We start from the raw sequence: 17,791 nt of genomic DNA on the forward strand, positions 1-17,791 counted from the left end.
CAGCCTCGCAGGCTTCATGCTTGTCGCGGAAGCACAGGAAAACCGTACATGTTATAATAGGATACGGTCCTGCTAACATGATTCGGATTTGGGGTCATGTGACACCGAGATCCCAACCGTCCACTATACGCCGTTCACTATACGTGAACCCCAAGTGTGGACGGCTGTGATGGCAGACAGAGGATCATGTTAGAATTTCCCAATAAGATGTGGACTAGTACACACGATAAAGAAAAGAATAGGTACGAACCGAATATTGTGAAATAAAAAAATGCAGGGCTGTTTCTACAGAATCAGTCCATCCAATGCGATAGATGTGTTAGCGGCTGCTATCGTTGCCTTTCTTAGCTTAACAGATCCTGCTTTGTATATACTATTCGTTATTCTTACGTTCGTCTTTACTTGCTCTCTGGGCCAATTTCCTGTCCGTTGAATTTTCGATGTCCCACAAACATTCGATTCGAGAAAAATTCTTTAGAGCCAGTCAAACACCCGATTCAAGAAAAATTCTTTAAGAGACACTGAGATGTAACGAGCCCAGCCTGCAACAACACATGTTCATCGTACGATGAGATGGAAGAGACGAGGGACTGGGCGTGACAACGCACAAAATGCCCGATGAGATGGAAGAGACGAGGGACTGGGCGTGACAACGCACAAAATGCCCGAACCCAAAGTAAAACATATAAGGGGGGGGGGGGGGGGGGGGGGGGGGGGGGGGGGGGTGGTGGGGGGGGTGAACAAACAGGGAAAGCTTTACTCAGTAGTTGAATGAAGAAGATACCGACAATAACGAGAGCTGCACACTGGTTGAGTCGATGTCTGAACAGAAAAATAGCGGTGTACTGATAATTCTGATTGAATTGAACTGTATAACCAAGTAGGTTGCGTCCTAAATGAGTTTGCTATGGGACATTCTTTTTCAGAATTTCATCTCAAAATGATTGCCCGGCCTTTGTTTTCGGTAGAAACAAATGGGCTAAAAAGAGACTGAGACCATTATGCCAAAAAATCCCTACACCTAGTAAATCCCGAGCCGACATATTGGGTTTCTCTTGATGAGACCAAGATCAACCTGCAATAAGAGAACTCCGTGTAAGTTTTCCGTAACGTAAAAGGAAAGATTGAGAAGCATGTCCAACAAGAGTACCTTGTGGCCGAAGAGATCCCGGATGTTATCAACCCCATAGAGTATCATAGTTGGTCTGGTCCACAATAAAGAAACCGTGAAAAGATAATACAAACAGAAAAAGTTGGCACCACAGTAGAATTGCACTTGGCTGTCTGAGATCAATATTTTTCATTTTTGGTGAAGGTTTTCCGAAAACTGTATCTTCACGAAACTCTCCTGTTTTCCTAGAAAGAGGAACTTTTGGGGAAAAAATAATAGTTTTATTCCCGTGGCATTAAGAGACGAGGAAAACAGACTTCCAAAAATTCCTTCAGTAGTCAGCAAAGCTTTGTTCTGGCGGGCCTTGTGAAATGGAAAAAGAGGACGCACCCAAACTTTACAGAGGGAATAAATTAGCTTACCTTTCAAGGGAGAGCCCCCAGGCAATGACACTAACATCCTCTGGGAGTCCCATCGGGAGCAACATTTCTGGTCTGAATATGCCCGAGTTTCCAATCTCCACCCATTTCTTAAAGCCTTCATGGTAACTGATAGATGACGATATTCAGATTCAATCTTTGTACTTTTCTTTCAGTAGATTTGTGAGTATCATATGCAAGTAAAATCCAAAACCTAGTTACCTGAAAATCTCCATGCTGGGTTCAGTATATGGATTGTAAGCAGGCTTGAAACGTAGATTTGACATGCCTGAGAACAGCAATTGGAACAGAGTAAGGGATGAAACAAAGAATTGCCAATAACCATCATTAATCTATTGTTGTTATTGGAGTAAGGATTCACTACCAAGCCGGGAGAAAAAGTCATGAAGCACTCCAATTAAATCTCCAAGAGTGAGACCACGATCACAGACCAGGCCTGACACCAAATCAAAACGATAAGTACAAAGCACTGAAAGCAAGATGTTTTGACTTTTTCTTACCCACAAATGGGCTTTCTACTAATACACAGTCAGATTAAAACAGCAACTAATGTGAACTCTTGCTCTCTTTGATATCATCAATGCAAGTACGATACATATTCAGGTTATCGCAGAAACAGGGCTCTATTCTTCTTCCACTTTTCCACCTACAGCATCTCTCGAATTTGTAGAACTCTAGTATTCCAGCCATCCGTCAGAAATTTGCTCAGCTGTCATTCTTATTTACTTAAATTTTGGATTTTGTTTCACAATTCACTGCGAATAGCAGTTACAGTGACAAGAGCCCCTGTAAGTGGGGCAATTCAAATCTCAACAGTAACTTAAAAAAATACACACACACACATACCTTCTATTTGATGGAACTCCGCTAGATGTGTTTTATCAACAGCTTCATTCCTAAAGACGCGGTCAATCGAAAAGTACTTTTTAGGTTGGAAAGGTTTCTGCAGATTAAAGAAAGATGAGAATAATCAGTGCCTTCAATTGAATGGGAGAAAAGTATGTTCTACTACAAGTCATGTGAGCTTTGGATGTCTCCAGAACTCTTCAATACAGAGGTCAAAATAACCTTCCATGAGAAGGTCAGCCAATGAAACACTAGAATGCTCATTATGGGACACGAAAAATATAAAAAGTTCAGAGGCAAATCCCACCTGTGCTAGCAAATATAGCATCCGGGAAGAGACAGCAGTTGTATGAGTTCGTAGAAGATTCTTGTTTGCTTCCTCTCTTTTCCAATCATATGCATACCTTCATTTAGAGAGAGGGGAAAATCAGAACTCCAGTGGATCAGCGGATTAATAAATTGGACCAGACACAAAGGACTAAACCGACAAGCTTACCCTCTTGATCCATAACCACCAAGTTCATGGACTTTCTTGACCCGTTCAACATAATCTTCAGGCAATTCCTTTGTAGTGGCAGGAACTACAAGTATAAATACCAAATGAACATGGAGTGATCAGATGAAAGTTAATCACACTCAAGCATTTATGCTTAACGAACCTTGTAAAATTGATCAAATGAAAGTTAATCAAAACTCAAGCAATTATGGTTAACGAACCTCGTAAAAAGAACGTATCATGGGAATCACGAGCAGGATGTTGTTGTGGTTGGAACAATGCATCGAAATTCCAAAAGCTGCACATTGAACGGATACAGTAATACTTTAATGCACTTAATACTTGACATCCGAAAGAAAAGAGTTTGACACAATTTTTTTTATTACATTTTATTGAGTGCATTCCCACCCAATGCTTTAAAGTTGAATAAGAATATATTGCATGATAAATTTCATGATGGTTTCTATTTTCTGCACGATAAATAAGCATACAAAAGCAAATTTTTAATATGCCATGTATTCAGCAGATATATGTAAGCATGGAAGAAGCCATGAGATTCCGTTTGCCATAAAAGAGCTAAATTCAGGGTTAAAACAAGAGCCTCAATTCCAAACTATGTCTTTTAATTTCTTTTTCAGTGTAAGCCAAGACATCTGTAGGTCAACCTCATCATTCAACAAATCATGTAAAAGCACTTATTTATGCAACTACTAGCATCTTGAAGCATCCCCATTCAGTGCTTAGACTTAGACCTAAGTGCAAACTGATGATTCCTAAAAAGAAGTAGTTCACAGGGAAAGCCTGTAAGATTGCATACCTGCTTTCAACAAAATTGTTCGTGGGCATCTCCTCAAAGCTGCAATCAGCATAAAAACCAGACAATTATGAAAAACATGAAAATGGGGAGGTAAATCTCATCATCAATAATAAATCAGATTTTTTTGCCAGAAAACAGCCTAGTCATATAGGCCTTTCACAAGCAAAAATAACTCACCCCATTTGCTGAAAGATCATTTTGAACTGCTGCCGCACCTATAGTTAACAAAGAAAAAAGAAACGGGGAAAAAAAAAGCAACCCAATTAAAACAGAAATAACAACACCCTCCTATTGGAGAAACATATCTAAGAAATAGTGCTAGCAATACAATAGACATTTCCCAAGGAAATTTTTATGGGAATGAGTGTCAATTGACTTGCTCTCACAAAGTTGACACTTAGTAGTCTAGTCTGTCTCTATCTGCGTTTCAAGTAGCATAGACATTTAGAGCCGTGTAGAGATACTAAGTAAAACTTCTCGGAAACATGCAACCGTCCTGGTAAATAGAATCCGACAATGTAAGGAAAAGGTTGGGACTAGAAATATTATCACCTGTCATTCTACCGAATCTTCCTTTCTAGTATAAACAGGGTCTTTTGCAAGATCTATATACAGTTAAGAAAGGGTAGAGGCAAGAAGTAACACAAACAATCGGACACTTGCCTTGAGGAGTGGATGAAGATGGCCACCTTCTAGAGGCTGACCCTTTGCACTGAAGTTGTACCCTTTAAATTCTAAGTCCTTCCAGTCACCTCTATAACAATAGAGTATGTTTCAGGATATAAACAATGCAGAAAAATGGAAACAGCTAATCAGCATCACGCCAATACACAGTCAAGTTTTTTAGAGCATCAACCCTATAAATATCAACATCATTCAGTATAAAAAAGCACCTAACTCAGAAACAATTCACATTTATATCATTCAACTGCAGGAAAATCATTATGTCAAATTACCATCCTAACTAAACAATACTATATCCCGAAAAATGGAATTGTGCACACGCACAAAGAGCACCATAATGGACACCATAAACAGCCATATCAAGCACACTATGATCATAAGGTACCTTAAAAGAATCTTCATCTTTTGATAATATAGATCTATGTCTACAATATCTTCACAATTTTGCTAAATGAATTAGAGAACCTCTATATACACACCAATCGATCATCATCCACGCTTACAAATTTCAAGAATATTCAAGGTGATGTACCTCTGCATATTTTCCCGAGTAAAATCAGTTGCAAAAGTCTTTCTCTTGGGAGCATAATTAGGACCTTTCTTCACTGAGTAACCCTTCCAAATCCTTCAGCAACAGTACACATGATATTAACAAAAATAAATGCATATATGTTCCTAAAATAGCTGAAACCAACATTATCTTCCATAGATCCACTAGATGATGAAGCTTGAAACATTTTAGGCTCTGTGAGCAATACCACAACCTAGCAAGCAACTCAAAACCAGATATATCACGAATAGAAGATAATTACTGAGGAGCAATCAGCTTCCTTGTCTTCAGAGCTCTCACATCTTCTGGTCCAGGGGCCTGTAAAGTAAAATATGTGTTTAAGTGCCATTATATACACAGATAGACTTCCTAAACTATAAACAGAATTTAAAGAAAATAGAAAATAAAATCATAAACCAGATTTATGAGGAAATTAGTAGGGCCAGTCCTCCCTGACTCAGATTTTAGAGACACAATTATAATTAAATACAGATGCGAACAAGGAAAAGGCTGGTGCCAACTGAAACCCCATCTTAAAATCATATAGATATCCTTGGAACCTTTCAATTAAGGACATGGAAGGAATATTTTCCTATCATTCTCTATTAGTCCCACTGGGTTTCCTGCTCAACCTAGATCCCACATCTCCTTGAAAAGCTTATATTAGTAGGCTATATATATTGAAGGATTCATGAAGGTTGAATCTAGTTAGAAGGGGAAACTTCGATATTACCAAAATTTCAAAAGTTCATCTGTGACATTATAATCAAATTACTTCTGCTAGCACGTAATGGAACCGGAGACAGTAAGATTTATTCAGCTAATCATATATCTTACTTTAGATTAATGCACCTTTTTATAACAATTTACAACTCTTGAAGCACAAAACCAGCTTTAAGGTAGCTACTGAACAGGATTGTCGCAATTTACAGGAAACCAACAATATTTCTTCATTTTAAAAGTCACCATACACTTTTCTGAACAGGGTCAAATGAGAGAACTAGCCGGTACTCATGATACTTGACAAGACCATATATATATATATATATATATATTCTCTAAGAGTTTGAAACTAATCAAACTAACAAGAACAATAAAATTTGGACCTGTCCATCTTTGATCTGTATGAGCACATCTTTGACTCGATCCTCCACATGTTGAACCTACAACAAGGTTGTGTTCTCAAAATGAGCATAGACTTTTGATAACAAATAAAAACCAAAAGACACCCAGCATGACGCTATTGCTCCATCACATAACATCCTTAAACATTTTTATTTCATTGCATCACCGGACACTATACCAAAGATTTTAAATTTATCTTAACAAATGCTGAAATCAAGCACCTTATGAGGGCCCGAAACTCTAAATGCATAAGAACTAATATAATAAATTACAAATATAACAAATTACAAAGGAGAAGGCTCTACAGATGAGGTAGAGAAGAATATGCAAAGGGAGCACTTTCTATATCATCCTTAAGGAATAAAATTGCCTTGATTAAGTGATAACTTTTTTTTTGGGGGATAAGAATTAAGTGATAATGTTCATTCATCTGAATGTCTTACTACATCATGACAACAAACTTCATTAAGTTAAAATATTTAATATGGATCACAAATCACAGGTTTATAAGTGATTGGGTACCACAATCAATCAGCTCGAGCTTTGAGGCTGGAGATGGGCCCAATCGCTTATAGGCCCAGTGGAATTTCTCTTTAGTTTCTCCGTGTGGGACATGATGATATGTCTCAACACAGCTCATAGATGAAATACTAATTCCTAAGAAAATACAAAAAGATAATTAAACCAGGAATAAGTACATTTGAAAACAGACATTAAATGAACCTTGCTTCATTTCCTTACCAAACTCATGCACAACAATCAGATTACAGCTTCAAATTGAAACAAGGAAAGCCAATTTCATTTCTAATTACTGTGAGAAAACAGAATGCCAGATATATTCATAAACAGAGAACTTTGACCGCTCACCTGTCTGGAGAAGATTTTTTTCTTTTTGTCATATTCCACCCACTTAAGCTTTGAAGCCTGTGCACACCCTATCTTGAAAACTGATGTGTCAAGCCTTTGCTGCAGGTACAGGCGGCTTTAGTAACAACTTTGATCAAGACAAAATTCCCTTATATTAGCATCTTAGATAAAAAGGACAAAGATCCATTTTACAAAATTGGGAAGTCCCAGATTAATCAGCTAAGACATATTCACACATTCAGGCATATCAAATCCCCCTTTATAGGAAACTCGACCTAAAGAACGATTAGCAAGTTGATGCACTATTCATCACTCGTATACATAGTTTTGGACAAGGGACAGAACGTACCTCCAATGCTTCACGTGATATACCCTCTGGTGGTATAGCCATGAAAAGGTGTATCTCAGGCGATCCAACCGCAGCATATGTCTCACCTTCCTCAGTGAGCACCAACGTTTCCCTCTTAATGTCCTGCAATATTTAAAAAGATTATCAACTAATCTAAGGATAACAACAACACAGAGGACACAATTTTATAAATTGCAACAGATTACGACGTAACTGTTATGCCAATATGAGAGAGATCTTTCTCAGCAAGCATTTGCGAGGTCAAAATAGACCAAAAAAGGAGAAGAAAAAAAACTTTGCAAGCGAATGATAAACTGGGATCTCTTCTGAGTTCACATATTCCATTTTACAGCACATAAAGTCCAATAAATATTATCAAATTCCTACCACAGCATGATGGACACAAGATTATACACTCACACACGTCAAAAGCAATTACCAGCAACAGTGTAGAAACATGTTCATACAAATAATTCTATGTTTTTTTTTTATTTAATGAAAAAGGGGGAAAAATCAGATATTACTTGATAGATATACCATTTATGCCTTTGACAATATGCACACTCAGATGCCAAAAGAATACTTATGAAAATGAAAGGACATACTCATATAAACTATTGTATATTTAGGATGCAAAAGCGGGAAAAAATTATATCGGCTAAACGAGTCACCTATACTGGACTACTCTAATAATTCAATGCATCAAGCAATGAATACCACATGAACTCCAATTCAAATCGTTGGGTGAAGACATTTTATAAGACAGGATTCTATCTTTCGTTTGTCCTACGACAAGGAACCAACTATAGCTCATCAACTTTGAGTATCTGACACCGCCCCAAGAGCATGCAAAGTACCCTTTTCACGCATATTAAGTACGACCAAATGCAAGGCAAAGGGCTATCCTTTCAGTAACAGAATCACTCGTGTTCCATCTTCTGAGATATGAAGATCTACGTACCATTTAGATCACTGCCAGCCCCTCAACATGTAAAACATAAATTTCAACAAAAGGAAAGTAAATTTCACAAAAGCCCGGGGGGGGGGGGGGGGGGGGGGGGGGGGGGGGGTGGAGAGCTTAAATAGAGTACCGAGATAGGTAACCGCATCCATTAAGCATGAACCACTTCATCAGTTGTAGATTTAGGATATAAACATTTAACCACAACTAACATGTATCAGCAAGTTCCGGTCGATAAAGTTCCATTACTGAATTACTGTCTAGCTAAAACGCATTGAGCAATTTATCAGAAAAAGCTCCGCCGGTCAGCGCCGTCAAGACATTGCACAGCAAAGAAGAACCGACGTGATCCGGAACTTCACAGTTATCAGCGGAAATAGCAGCTCTAACTCAAATGGCAGTCGATTTCGCACAAGCGATGAGAATTGGATCGATTTTGCGGCGGAGAAGACAAGAGGACAGCTCTAGAGAAGCACCTGAGCAACGATGTATCCGTAACCGTGGAGGCTCTTAATGACATTGACGACCTTGTCGTGATCGAGCCCCTTCTCCGCCGCGAACTGGCCGGAGTCGGCGATCTCCTCGTGGTCCTGAAGGTGGCTTAGGATTGCTTCTTCCTCCATGTCCGGGCAAGCACTTCCCTTGCTGCCGCAGGCGGAGTGTATACGCAAACAGTGGATTCGTTCTCAGTGTGACGGAGTCCCCTCTTCCCCGGGTTTGGTCAATTTATGGGGTAGAGCCCATCAAATCGGCCCATCAAATCCTTTATCCTTTTTTTTTTTTAATAAGTAAAATGGATATCAACCAATGTTATCAGAACCGGACTTGACGATAAATCGAAATAAATATGGGTTTATGGGTTTATGAATCAAATCGAGGGTTCAATGGGTCAAACTACACATATTAAAATAAAATAAGTATTCATATTATTAAAAAAATTATAATAGAAATATAATGATTTCAAAGAAATATAAAAATAGTATAAGAAAATGTCTATATTTAATATTTTTTATTCCAAAATAAATATTGAGTTTTAATAAGTACTTAAAAATAGAGTTAAAAGAATAAGAAGGTAATGGTGGCTTGATTGATAGCATGCTAGTATAAGAAGCAAATGTTTGTGGGGGTCAAATCCTTACACAGCTTAGTAATTTTTACATTAAAAATAACTAAATAGGAAACCCATAAAACACAGAGAACCAACCGGTTCAATGGAATTTTTCTCAAAAATTAGTCAATTCAATGGGTCTGACGGCTCAACTCTACAACTTGGGTCTTTAGGCAGATCAGATCGGACGTGGTACCGATTCTTGGTCCGACCGATCAAACCGACTGATCTGATCCGGTTTTGATAACAATTATCAACAATACAATCCGATATTGAAAAATAAAATAAAATACAATCCGATATGTGAAAGTTTTTCTTTTTTTCCTTTCCGAAAGTGCTTTAGTAATAATATAATTGATATAAAATACATTGACATATTGTTTCCATGAATAATTGAAATATTTGATATAGTTGCCGAATTAAATTATTGAGAATAAACTATCAATTTGGTCCCTAATGTTTCAAGCAACCATCAATTTCATCCTCAACGTTTCATTGCCATAAAAAACGCCTCGTACGTTACAATTCAGTCTATCACTTTAATGCTTGCCGTTAACTAACCTCTAATGGCATTAAATAAGATATTAAAAAAAGAAAATGAGAGAGACGAGGGAGGCGTCAGTATTGTGCCCCATCCTTTCTCTGCCACTATACTGCTCATCAGGGAAAGGGGCCTACGATTTGCCCCCTTCTCCCTCTCTCTAACATTTTATAGAAGAGAGAGAACGGGGAAAGGACCATATCATGGTCCATCTATCTTGGCCACTTTCGCCCACTCGGGAAGTCGCCGGAAGAGCTCTCTCTCTTCTGTAAACATTACAGAAAAGTGAGATAGGGAGAGGGACAAATTGTGGTTCCCCTCTCCCGGCCACCTGGCAGTCCCTCTTGGCGACCACTCTCATTGGAGAGGTCGTCAGAGGACACTCCCCTATCGAGAATGTCGTCGAAGACTTTTTGTCCTCCAGTGGGAGGAGGTTGTTAGGAAAGGAGGAGTGCAATACTACCCCTTTTCTATCCTTTTTTTAATTATTTTTCTTATTTTTGATTAATTTTTTAATATTTTATTTAACATTGTCAGAGATTATTTAACGGTGAGGACCAAAATGATAAACGAAAGTGTAACGTTAGGGATGTTTTTTATGGCAATGAAACGTTGAGGATGAAATTAATGGCTGCTTGAAATGTCAAAGACCATATTGATGGTTTAATTAATCATTAAGTTATTAACTATCAAATAATAGATACTAGAAGGTGGGTTAAGAAATAAAATCCGTTTGCAAAAAATGGGATGGGTGGCCGCAAAGGGAGAAAGGAAAAGGAGTAAAAAATGAGAGACATGATGAGTGGAGAAGAAATAGTGGGTAGTTTTTCTCTTCTACTTTTACTTTTTTGCCCCTAATCTAACTGTCTTAACTAGTTGAATAATAAATAATAAGGGTGATTTTGGAAATAAAAGTTAGACAAAATCCTCATCTTTGACTTTATATGATAGTATAGATATAGGTATATAAAAATATTTAAGATATTGTAGCCAAAAATATATATTGCACATGTTAATAGTGAAAAACTCTATCTTAATAAGAAAGTGTATATATATGTATATATATATATATATATATATTAAATTGAACTTATATTTAAAATAAGTTCTCAAAAATTCCAATTAAACTATGAACAACAACTCTATAAAATATCGTGCAAGAAATATCGTATAAATCAATAGCATAAGGCTTTATTGTAATAAGAAGTTATATTCTCTCCTGTTTTGGATTCCTAACCAATTCACTTGTATAGTCATGAAGCGTATCTCCTCTTCTAGGATTAGTGTGCTTTTTAATGGTGGCAAACTAAATCAATTACCCTCTCACTTGTGGTATATGTCAGGGCGAACCTGTTTCTCCTTACCTCTTTATTCTTATTATGAAATTCTTCTATATTCTTATTGAGTACAAAGCTAGCAGGAGAGCTTGGAAACCCCTAAGGAAATGGACATCACCGCTTCCGATTCCTCCTCTTTCAACTTCATTCTTGATCAGGTCAAAGAGAAACTTTTTAGTTGGAAGGTGAGTCTTTTTTCGATGGCTGGAAGAGTTGTACTTACTAACTCTATTATCTCATCTCTTCCAACTCGTATCATGCAATGCATTCTTCTACCACAAGAAATTTGCAATTCTTTTGATCGATTAATTAAGAACTTCTTGTGGGGGTTCTCGAAGGATCATAGGAAAATTCATCTTGTGGGCTGGGAAAAGGTAACTCTCACTACAGGAATTTTGCTAAATAGGGACGGTCAGAAGGGATGAAAAAATTTCCATCTAAAATTAGAGACGAAATAGGGACGGTATAGAGACGGAAGTAGTTGAGATAGAATTCAAGACGAAATTTATGTTTCAACATTTTATACACAGAAAGTTTGAACAAAAACTCTGTCCCAATGTTGGGACAAAAAATTCCGTCCAAAAGAACCGTCCATATCGTAGAGATGATCTTACAAACTAAAATATCATCTATATAAATAGAGACGGAAAATTTAAGATGATGCAGTCCGTCTAAATATTTGGAATGATTGAAGACATAAATTTTGTCCATACATAGAGATTGAATTGAGACGGAAATGTATGTCAATACTCTAGGGATAGAATTGAGACAAAAATATCCGTCCATATCATAGAGACCGAAATTTTCGTCCCTATTATGTTTAAATAAGTAAACACATATGCACGCTATCTTCGTAAATTTCACAGATTATTTTGAAAAATACATAGCTTTTGCAGTTTTTCTTCTCTTCTCTTTCGATCCAACCTTCTTTTACCCCCATCGGCCCCCCATATATAGACATCTTTGACGAATTTAAAGCATCCATCGATTTTACATCACTCGTCTATTTTTCTTTGTCAGGCAAGTCTTACCGATTCAGAGTATTCTCAATTCAATTAAATGTTTCATCTTCAAAACCCTAGCTTAGAGATAAAAATATCGAATATTGATGAAGCTTTTACTAATTATAGATAGTGATCTTTTTTATATTGTGAATATGTAGATGATGAATTTCTTCTGCATCGTTCGTGGATGTATCATATGACTAACCCTTCTCAAGCGGGCCTCCGAGAGGAATTCATTGAAGGAGTTGAGAAGTTTATTAAACATGTTTCAAGTTTTAATCTATTTAAGAAAGAGCGCAAAACTAGATGTCCTTGCAATCATTCGAAATGTAAAAGGCGAGGGTACATGTTATCAAATGTAAAAGGTTTAGCTGCATTTATTAAAGTGGGGATTTAAACCAAATTATTGGATTTGGACTGAACATGGGGAGAATGCTGAAACTCATGTCAACACTGAACAATAAGATTTTTAGGATCCACTGAATAGGGTTGAAGAGATGGATTATGATGCAGTTATGCAGAAATTCGGTCATTAATCTGAGCAAAATGATGATGAGGTTTCAGGAGACGAGGATGACCACATCGATGATGAGACCGAGAAAGATGAAGAGCCTAACACTGATGCTAATCGATTCCATGAACTACTTGAGAAGTACAACAATCTAGGATGCAAACATTATGCATTTGTCTATAGCTATATGGATAATGAACATTAAGAGTGACTGAATTTTGCCCCATGATGTTGTTCATGAGCTATTCAAGTTGTTGGACGAGATAGTTCCCGGGAAAGACAGTATTCCAAAGGATTATTATGAGGCGAAAAAGATTGTGTCTAAACTTGGATTAGTAAAATACAAGATAGATTGTTGTGAGGACGAATGCATGTTATACTACAAAAACGATGCCAACGTGAACGTTTACAAGTTTTGTGGCTCCTCTAGATATATTGAACGGTTCACTAAGGAGAAGAATAGTTGCAAACGGCTTCATGTTAAGAGAATGTAGTGCTTGCCTATCATTCCTAGGTTGAAACGGATTTTCACGTCGATGAGTTCAGCGCCTCACATGACATGGCACTACGAGCATCGAAGAGAAGCGAATGTTACGTGTCATCCCGAAAAAGATTGGTAAGAAAGGAAAATATATTGTATGAATTGTTCAATATATTATGATGTTTCTTTTCTAACTGAGTGGTGCAATATAGGAAAAGTTATGAAATCAACCAATTGGGGATATATAATTGTTCATCAAGCTTCACAAGAAAGATGATGGAACCTAGAGCCACGCTCGAACAATTAGTGTAAGCTTAAATTTTGTTCTAATGTTTATATTGTTATTTTCTTATATTTTGTTATGTTGTGTTCTGCTCTCCTGCAATGTATGGTCTGGTCTTGTCTATTTTGTTTAGTTCTATTTAGTTTTGTTTTGTTATGTTCTATTCTGTCTGTTATGTTTGTTTTAGTCTTCTGCAATGTTTGGTCTGGTCTAGTTTGTTCTGTTCATGTATGTTCTGTTATGTTCTGACTGTTCAGCTCTATTTTATTTAGTATATTCTGTTCTCTTGTAATGTCTGGTCTAACCTCTTCTGTTTTGTTCATGTATGTTCTGTTCTGTTCTCCTGCAATGTTTAGTCTGGTTTGGTATGGCCTATTATGTTCATGTATTTTATGGTATGTTCCTTTCTCCTTCAATGTTAGCTCTATTTTATTCTATTATGTCCATTATGTTCTTTTCTATTATGTTATGTTCTTCGTTCTGTTTATGTTTTGTTGTGTATAGATATGATAACTTGGAGATATGAAAGGCATAATTTGATCGGTTGAAAATTACACAACAATAGTCCCAAGGAGAGGATGACCAATGTGTAAGCGAAGTCACTGAGGCCGAATTATGGATTAAGGCTGTAAAAGGCCCATACAAGAAAGAACGAGTATGTGGGATGCAATACTTCAATGCATCTGATATCCCTGGCTCTTTGCGTGCAATGGAGAAGGACGTTGAGGAGATGAGGCCCAACATCTCTTTATTGGATTCAAAGATGAGAGCGCAATCTGAGCATCAAATTTCCATATTCAGGGAGGAGTTGCGTCCAAGATGCTAAATATGGTGTGAGAAGAGCTTGCCCAACATGAGAAGAAGTTGAAGCAACGTGAGAAAGGGCTCGAGAGACATATTAACAATGTGCATTAAAAGATGAACAAGACTTTGTCTGCTATAATGATGTTGGTGAACAAGGATAAATGAAGAAGAAGAAGAAGAAGAAGATAAACGACAACATTGATAAGTTTTTCCAGCCCATAGAGGACGAGGAAGGTGAAGATGATGTCGATGATGATGAAGACGATGATTCGGAAGATGATGATGACTCAAAATCTAATGATGACTAGTATTGTTTTCATATTTTGTTTTTAATTTATTATGGATACATGAAGCTTGGTTATCTGCTTTTGTGAATGACTATATAGTTGATGTGGATATATGAGATTGTATGGTGACTTTATGAGGTTTTTGGAATAATTGTGTGATTTTATGTAAGATGTATTGCAAATAACTTTTTATTTCAGTTTTGTCCTAAATTTTATTAACAAAAAAATCTACATGTTTTGAGAAATGTCTGAAATTTGATCTTTCGTTACCATTTTATTAAGTTTTTCGTCTATTTACTTCCGTGGACTTTATGGAATCCACAAAATTTACACATCATCTGATCATTTTTTCTTTACAAAAATAACCTAAGCTTTCAGAAAGATCTCGATTTTGTTCCAAATTTTGATTTGTAATTTTAAAAAAATACATTTTAAAAAAATTTCTCAGAAATGGTCCATGAGAGGAGATACTAGCCGAGGCCGACTTTAGGAGCACTGCAAGGAGACCAAGATGAAGAGAGAGGTTATTTCCAAGACAATTTTTATTTAACCTATCTTATTTGTTTATTAGTTAAGGTTTTATGAGTTGTTTATGAATGTTTAAAATGTCACATGTGTAATGCCCATCAATGATTTCAACATCTCTATATCGAATAATCAAAGCACACACAAATTGAACATATCTTAAAATAACTTTTATAGTTGCAACTAACAAAATACACTCCTATGAGATGGAGAGGCGGGGGAGAGGGTGGGAGATGGTGATTTATAAAAAAATGGGTTTGATATACAAAATTGACGGAATTTATAACGGATGTCATTTTTGAGACAATATAGAAAACTCATGGTTTTTTCTATTACAAAACAAAATTTAGGATAAAACTGAGAGGTTTTACAAAATTTAGGTTTTTTTTTTGTAATTTGCCCTTATTTTAATAGAGACTGAATTTGAATGGAATATATTCATCTTAATATCTGTCCCAAATGGATCATAGAGACAGATTATGGAAGCAAAATTCGGTCTTTGGTATGCAAAAAATTATGTCCCTATGTGCGCCCAGTGTATGGATGGAAATATGGACAAAAGTGTTCGAGGGTAATTAAGTCTAAAAAATTTGGATGGAAAAAGGGATGAGAATCCTGTTCAAGAGAGACGGAAATAAACTATTTATATTGTCGTCTCTAATGTATGGATGGATTATGGACGACAACTTCTGTCCCTATGAGACGAACAATTTTGTCCCTATAACAAGTGTTGAGACGGTTTTGAAGTTGTAAAATTTTGTCAATTACAGACGGAAAAATTCGTCTATAATCTGTCAGTATGTCCACAGAGACGAAATGGGGACGAATTCTCGTGTGGAGAGAACTGTCCATCTCTAATCCGTCTCCTAGAGATGGAATTGACACGAACGTTTCCGTCGCTATGCATTGAGATGGAATTTTTCCGTCTCAACCCACAACGACGCTAAAATTAGAAACGGTGCTAAGATGGTCACTATTCCATCTCTATGGGTGGTTTAAAGATGGAATAGAGAGTGATTGGACCGTCCCAAAACGGAAGGGCAAACTTAGCATCCCAAGATCTGAACTGAGGGTCGCAACCTCGCTCTCCAAGGTAGCTTTGCCTAGAGAGCTCACGAGATAACAAACTATGGGCTCGAGTGCTTAAGAGAAAATACCTCACGAGTCGAGTCTTCAAATCCCCAGCCAACACTCCTGCTACAATACGTATTTTCTAGGCCTCCGCCACGACTCAAAATTTAGTTAGTTCGTGTGGCCTGGGACCTAATTGGATTTTAGTTGTCACTACACCGTTTATTTAGATATGTATACCAAAGAAAAGAAGTTTGACGAATTCTTTTGCTGTGGACAGTAAAAAAAATTCGTATGTAATTTGCCACGAATTCTTTTGCTGCGGGCAGTAAAAAAAAAATTCATATGCAATTTGCCTATGAAGATTAATGAAGAAGAAAATGATTTCTTTATTTTATCTGAGATTAAAAAAAAATACGGATTGGGTTTAATTAAATATGCTTTTGTTTTCAGTTTATTAGTTGGTTCAACTACATATACCAGGCAATATAATATTATACAGCGCGAAATCATCTACTTACCTCTTCTAAAGGCTGTTTTCACATCTTCTATGCTGGATCCTTCGGAACCACAAGAATCCTCAATTCAGTAAAAAATTCAGCATGCTTAAGAGCTCAATTTTGAGCTAAGTAAAGCCAATTGAACCTAATTAAATCTAATTTCAAACAATAGGAAGTTAATTACCCCTAATTAGACCTGATCACGTAACAAATCACGGAGTTGACTCATCTAAGCCTAAATTACAGAAAATTATAGAATATCACAAAGTTCAATTTCCATACTAATTTCACCTGATTAAGCAAATTCAAGCCTAATTACTCATAGCCAAGTTTGTAATTAGTCCAATTACACTCGATTTGAGCCAAATTACACGTAATTGACACCAAATTGGACCTAATTACTACATGAGCAGAATATAGACAGAAGAAATTAAGCAAGATTAAGCCTAATTAGGACCTAATTAGCACATACGTGAGCTATTACAATTGATTACATCTAATTATACACAAATTGACTCAATTAACAACAAACCAAGTCCAATTAACATGCAATTAGTCTTTTCCCGAAGACAACCAAAGTTAATTAGCCGAGTTTGATTCCTAATTAAGCATGATACTATCCGATTAGTCCTAATTAAGCTCCAATTCAAACAAATCAGCAACCCATTAGTCTAACCTACACATAAATACACTAATTAAGCACAAAGCAACAAAGATAGGAGCTAAAGAGCTCTATCCCGGTTCTGGACAGAGGCGAAAAGTCACCCATCTCACCTTAGTTCGTCATGGTTCGAACTCACCAACTAGGAATCATGGAAATCGAGCACTAAGCTCTTTAAAGTTCTACTAATTATGATAGGGGTAATTAAGAATTTTTGGAGTTATTTTGACAGAACCTCAACACGTGAAGTTGGCTAAAAGTCTATAATTTTGGAAATAACCCTCTATTTATAGGGAAAGAGAAGTCAGAGGTCGTTTTGCAAATAACGGTAGTTCAGGGGTCAAAATGAAAATTGTTTTGAATTTTTGAGAGCTTCGGAAGAGTCCAGTTGTCAAAACCTATCCGTTTGGAAAGCTGGCCCAGGGGTGCGGT

General features: G+C 36.8%; 1 protein-coding gene across 1 annotated transcript; it reads right to left on the minus strand.

Moving 5' to 3' along the window:
• Nucleotides 1–737: 737 nt before the first annotated feature.
• Nucleotides 738–8,961, minus strand: LOC116205693 (phenylalanine--tRNA ligase alpha subunit, cytoplasmic). Its single transcript, XM_031538338.1, has 18 exons — nt 8,723–8,961; nt 7,286–7,408; nt 6,937–7,035; nt 6,051–6,107; nt 5,207–5,262; nt 4,927–5,019; nt 4,374–4,464; nt 3,888–3,925; nt 3,711–3,749; nt 3,115–3,191; nt 2,894–2,978; nt 2,705–2,801; nt 2,398–2,494; nt 1,916–1,987; nt 1,753–1,819; nt 1,534–1,659; nt 1,151–1,205; nt 738–1,075 (listed from the first exon to the last, which is right to left on the minus strand). The coding sequence occupies exons 1-18, from the start codon at nt 8,867–8,869 to the stop codon at nt 1,022–1,024; spliced, it is 1,473 nt and encodes a 490-aa protein (XP_031394198.1). The 5' UTR covers nt 8,870–8,961; the 3' UTR covers nt 738–1,021.
• Between the last annotated feature and the right edge of the window lie 8,830 nt (nt 8,962–17,791).

The sequence above is a fragment of the Punica granatum genome, chromosome 4 (genome assembly GCF_007655135.1).
Source record: "Punica granatum isolate Tunisia-2019 chromosome 4, ASM765513v2, whole genome shotgun sequence".
In the NCBI taxonomy this organism is placed as follows: domain Eukaryota; kingdom Viridiplantae; phylum Streptophyta; class Magnoliopsida; order Myrtales; family Lythraceae; genus Punica; species Punica granatum.

What these genes read in the sequence shown, in the direction of transcription:
- LOC116205693 (XM_031538338.1), bottom strand. Translation starts at nt 8,869, where the DNA reads ATGGAGGAAGAAGCAATCCTAAGCCACCTTCAGGACCACGAGGAGATC. An exon ending in ATGATCTTTCAGCAAATGGG is followed by an intron (nt 3,750 to 3,887) that starts GTGAGTTATTTT and finishes TGCTGATTGCAG; the next exon opens with CTTTGAGGAGATGCCCACGA. An exon ending in TGCTATATTTGCTAGCACAG is followed by an intron (nt 2,495 to 2,704) that starts GTGGGATTTGCC and finishes TTTAATCTGCAG; the next exon opens with AAACCTTTCCAACCTAAAAA.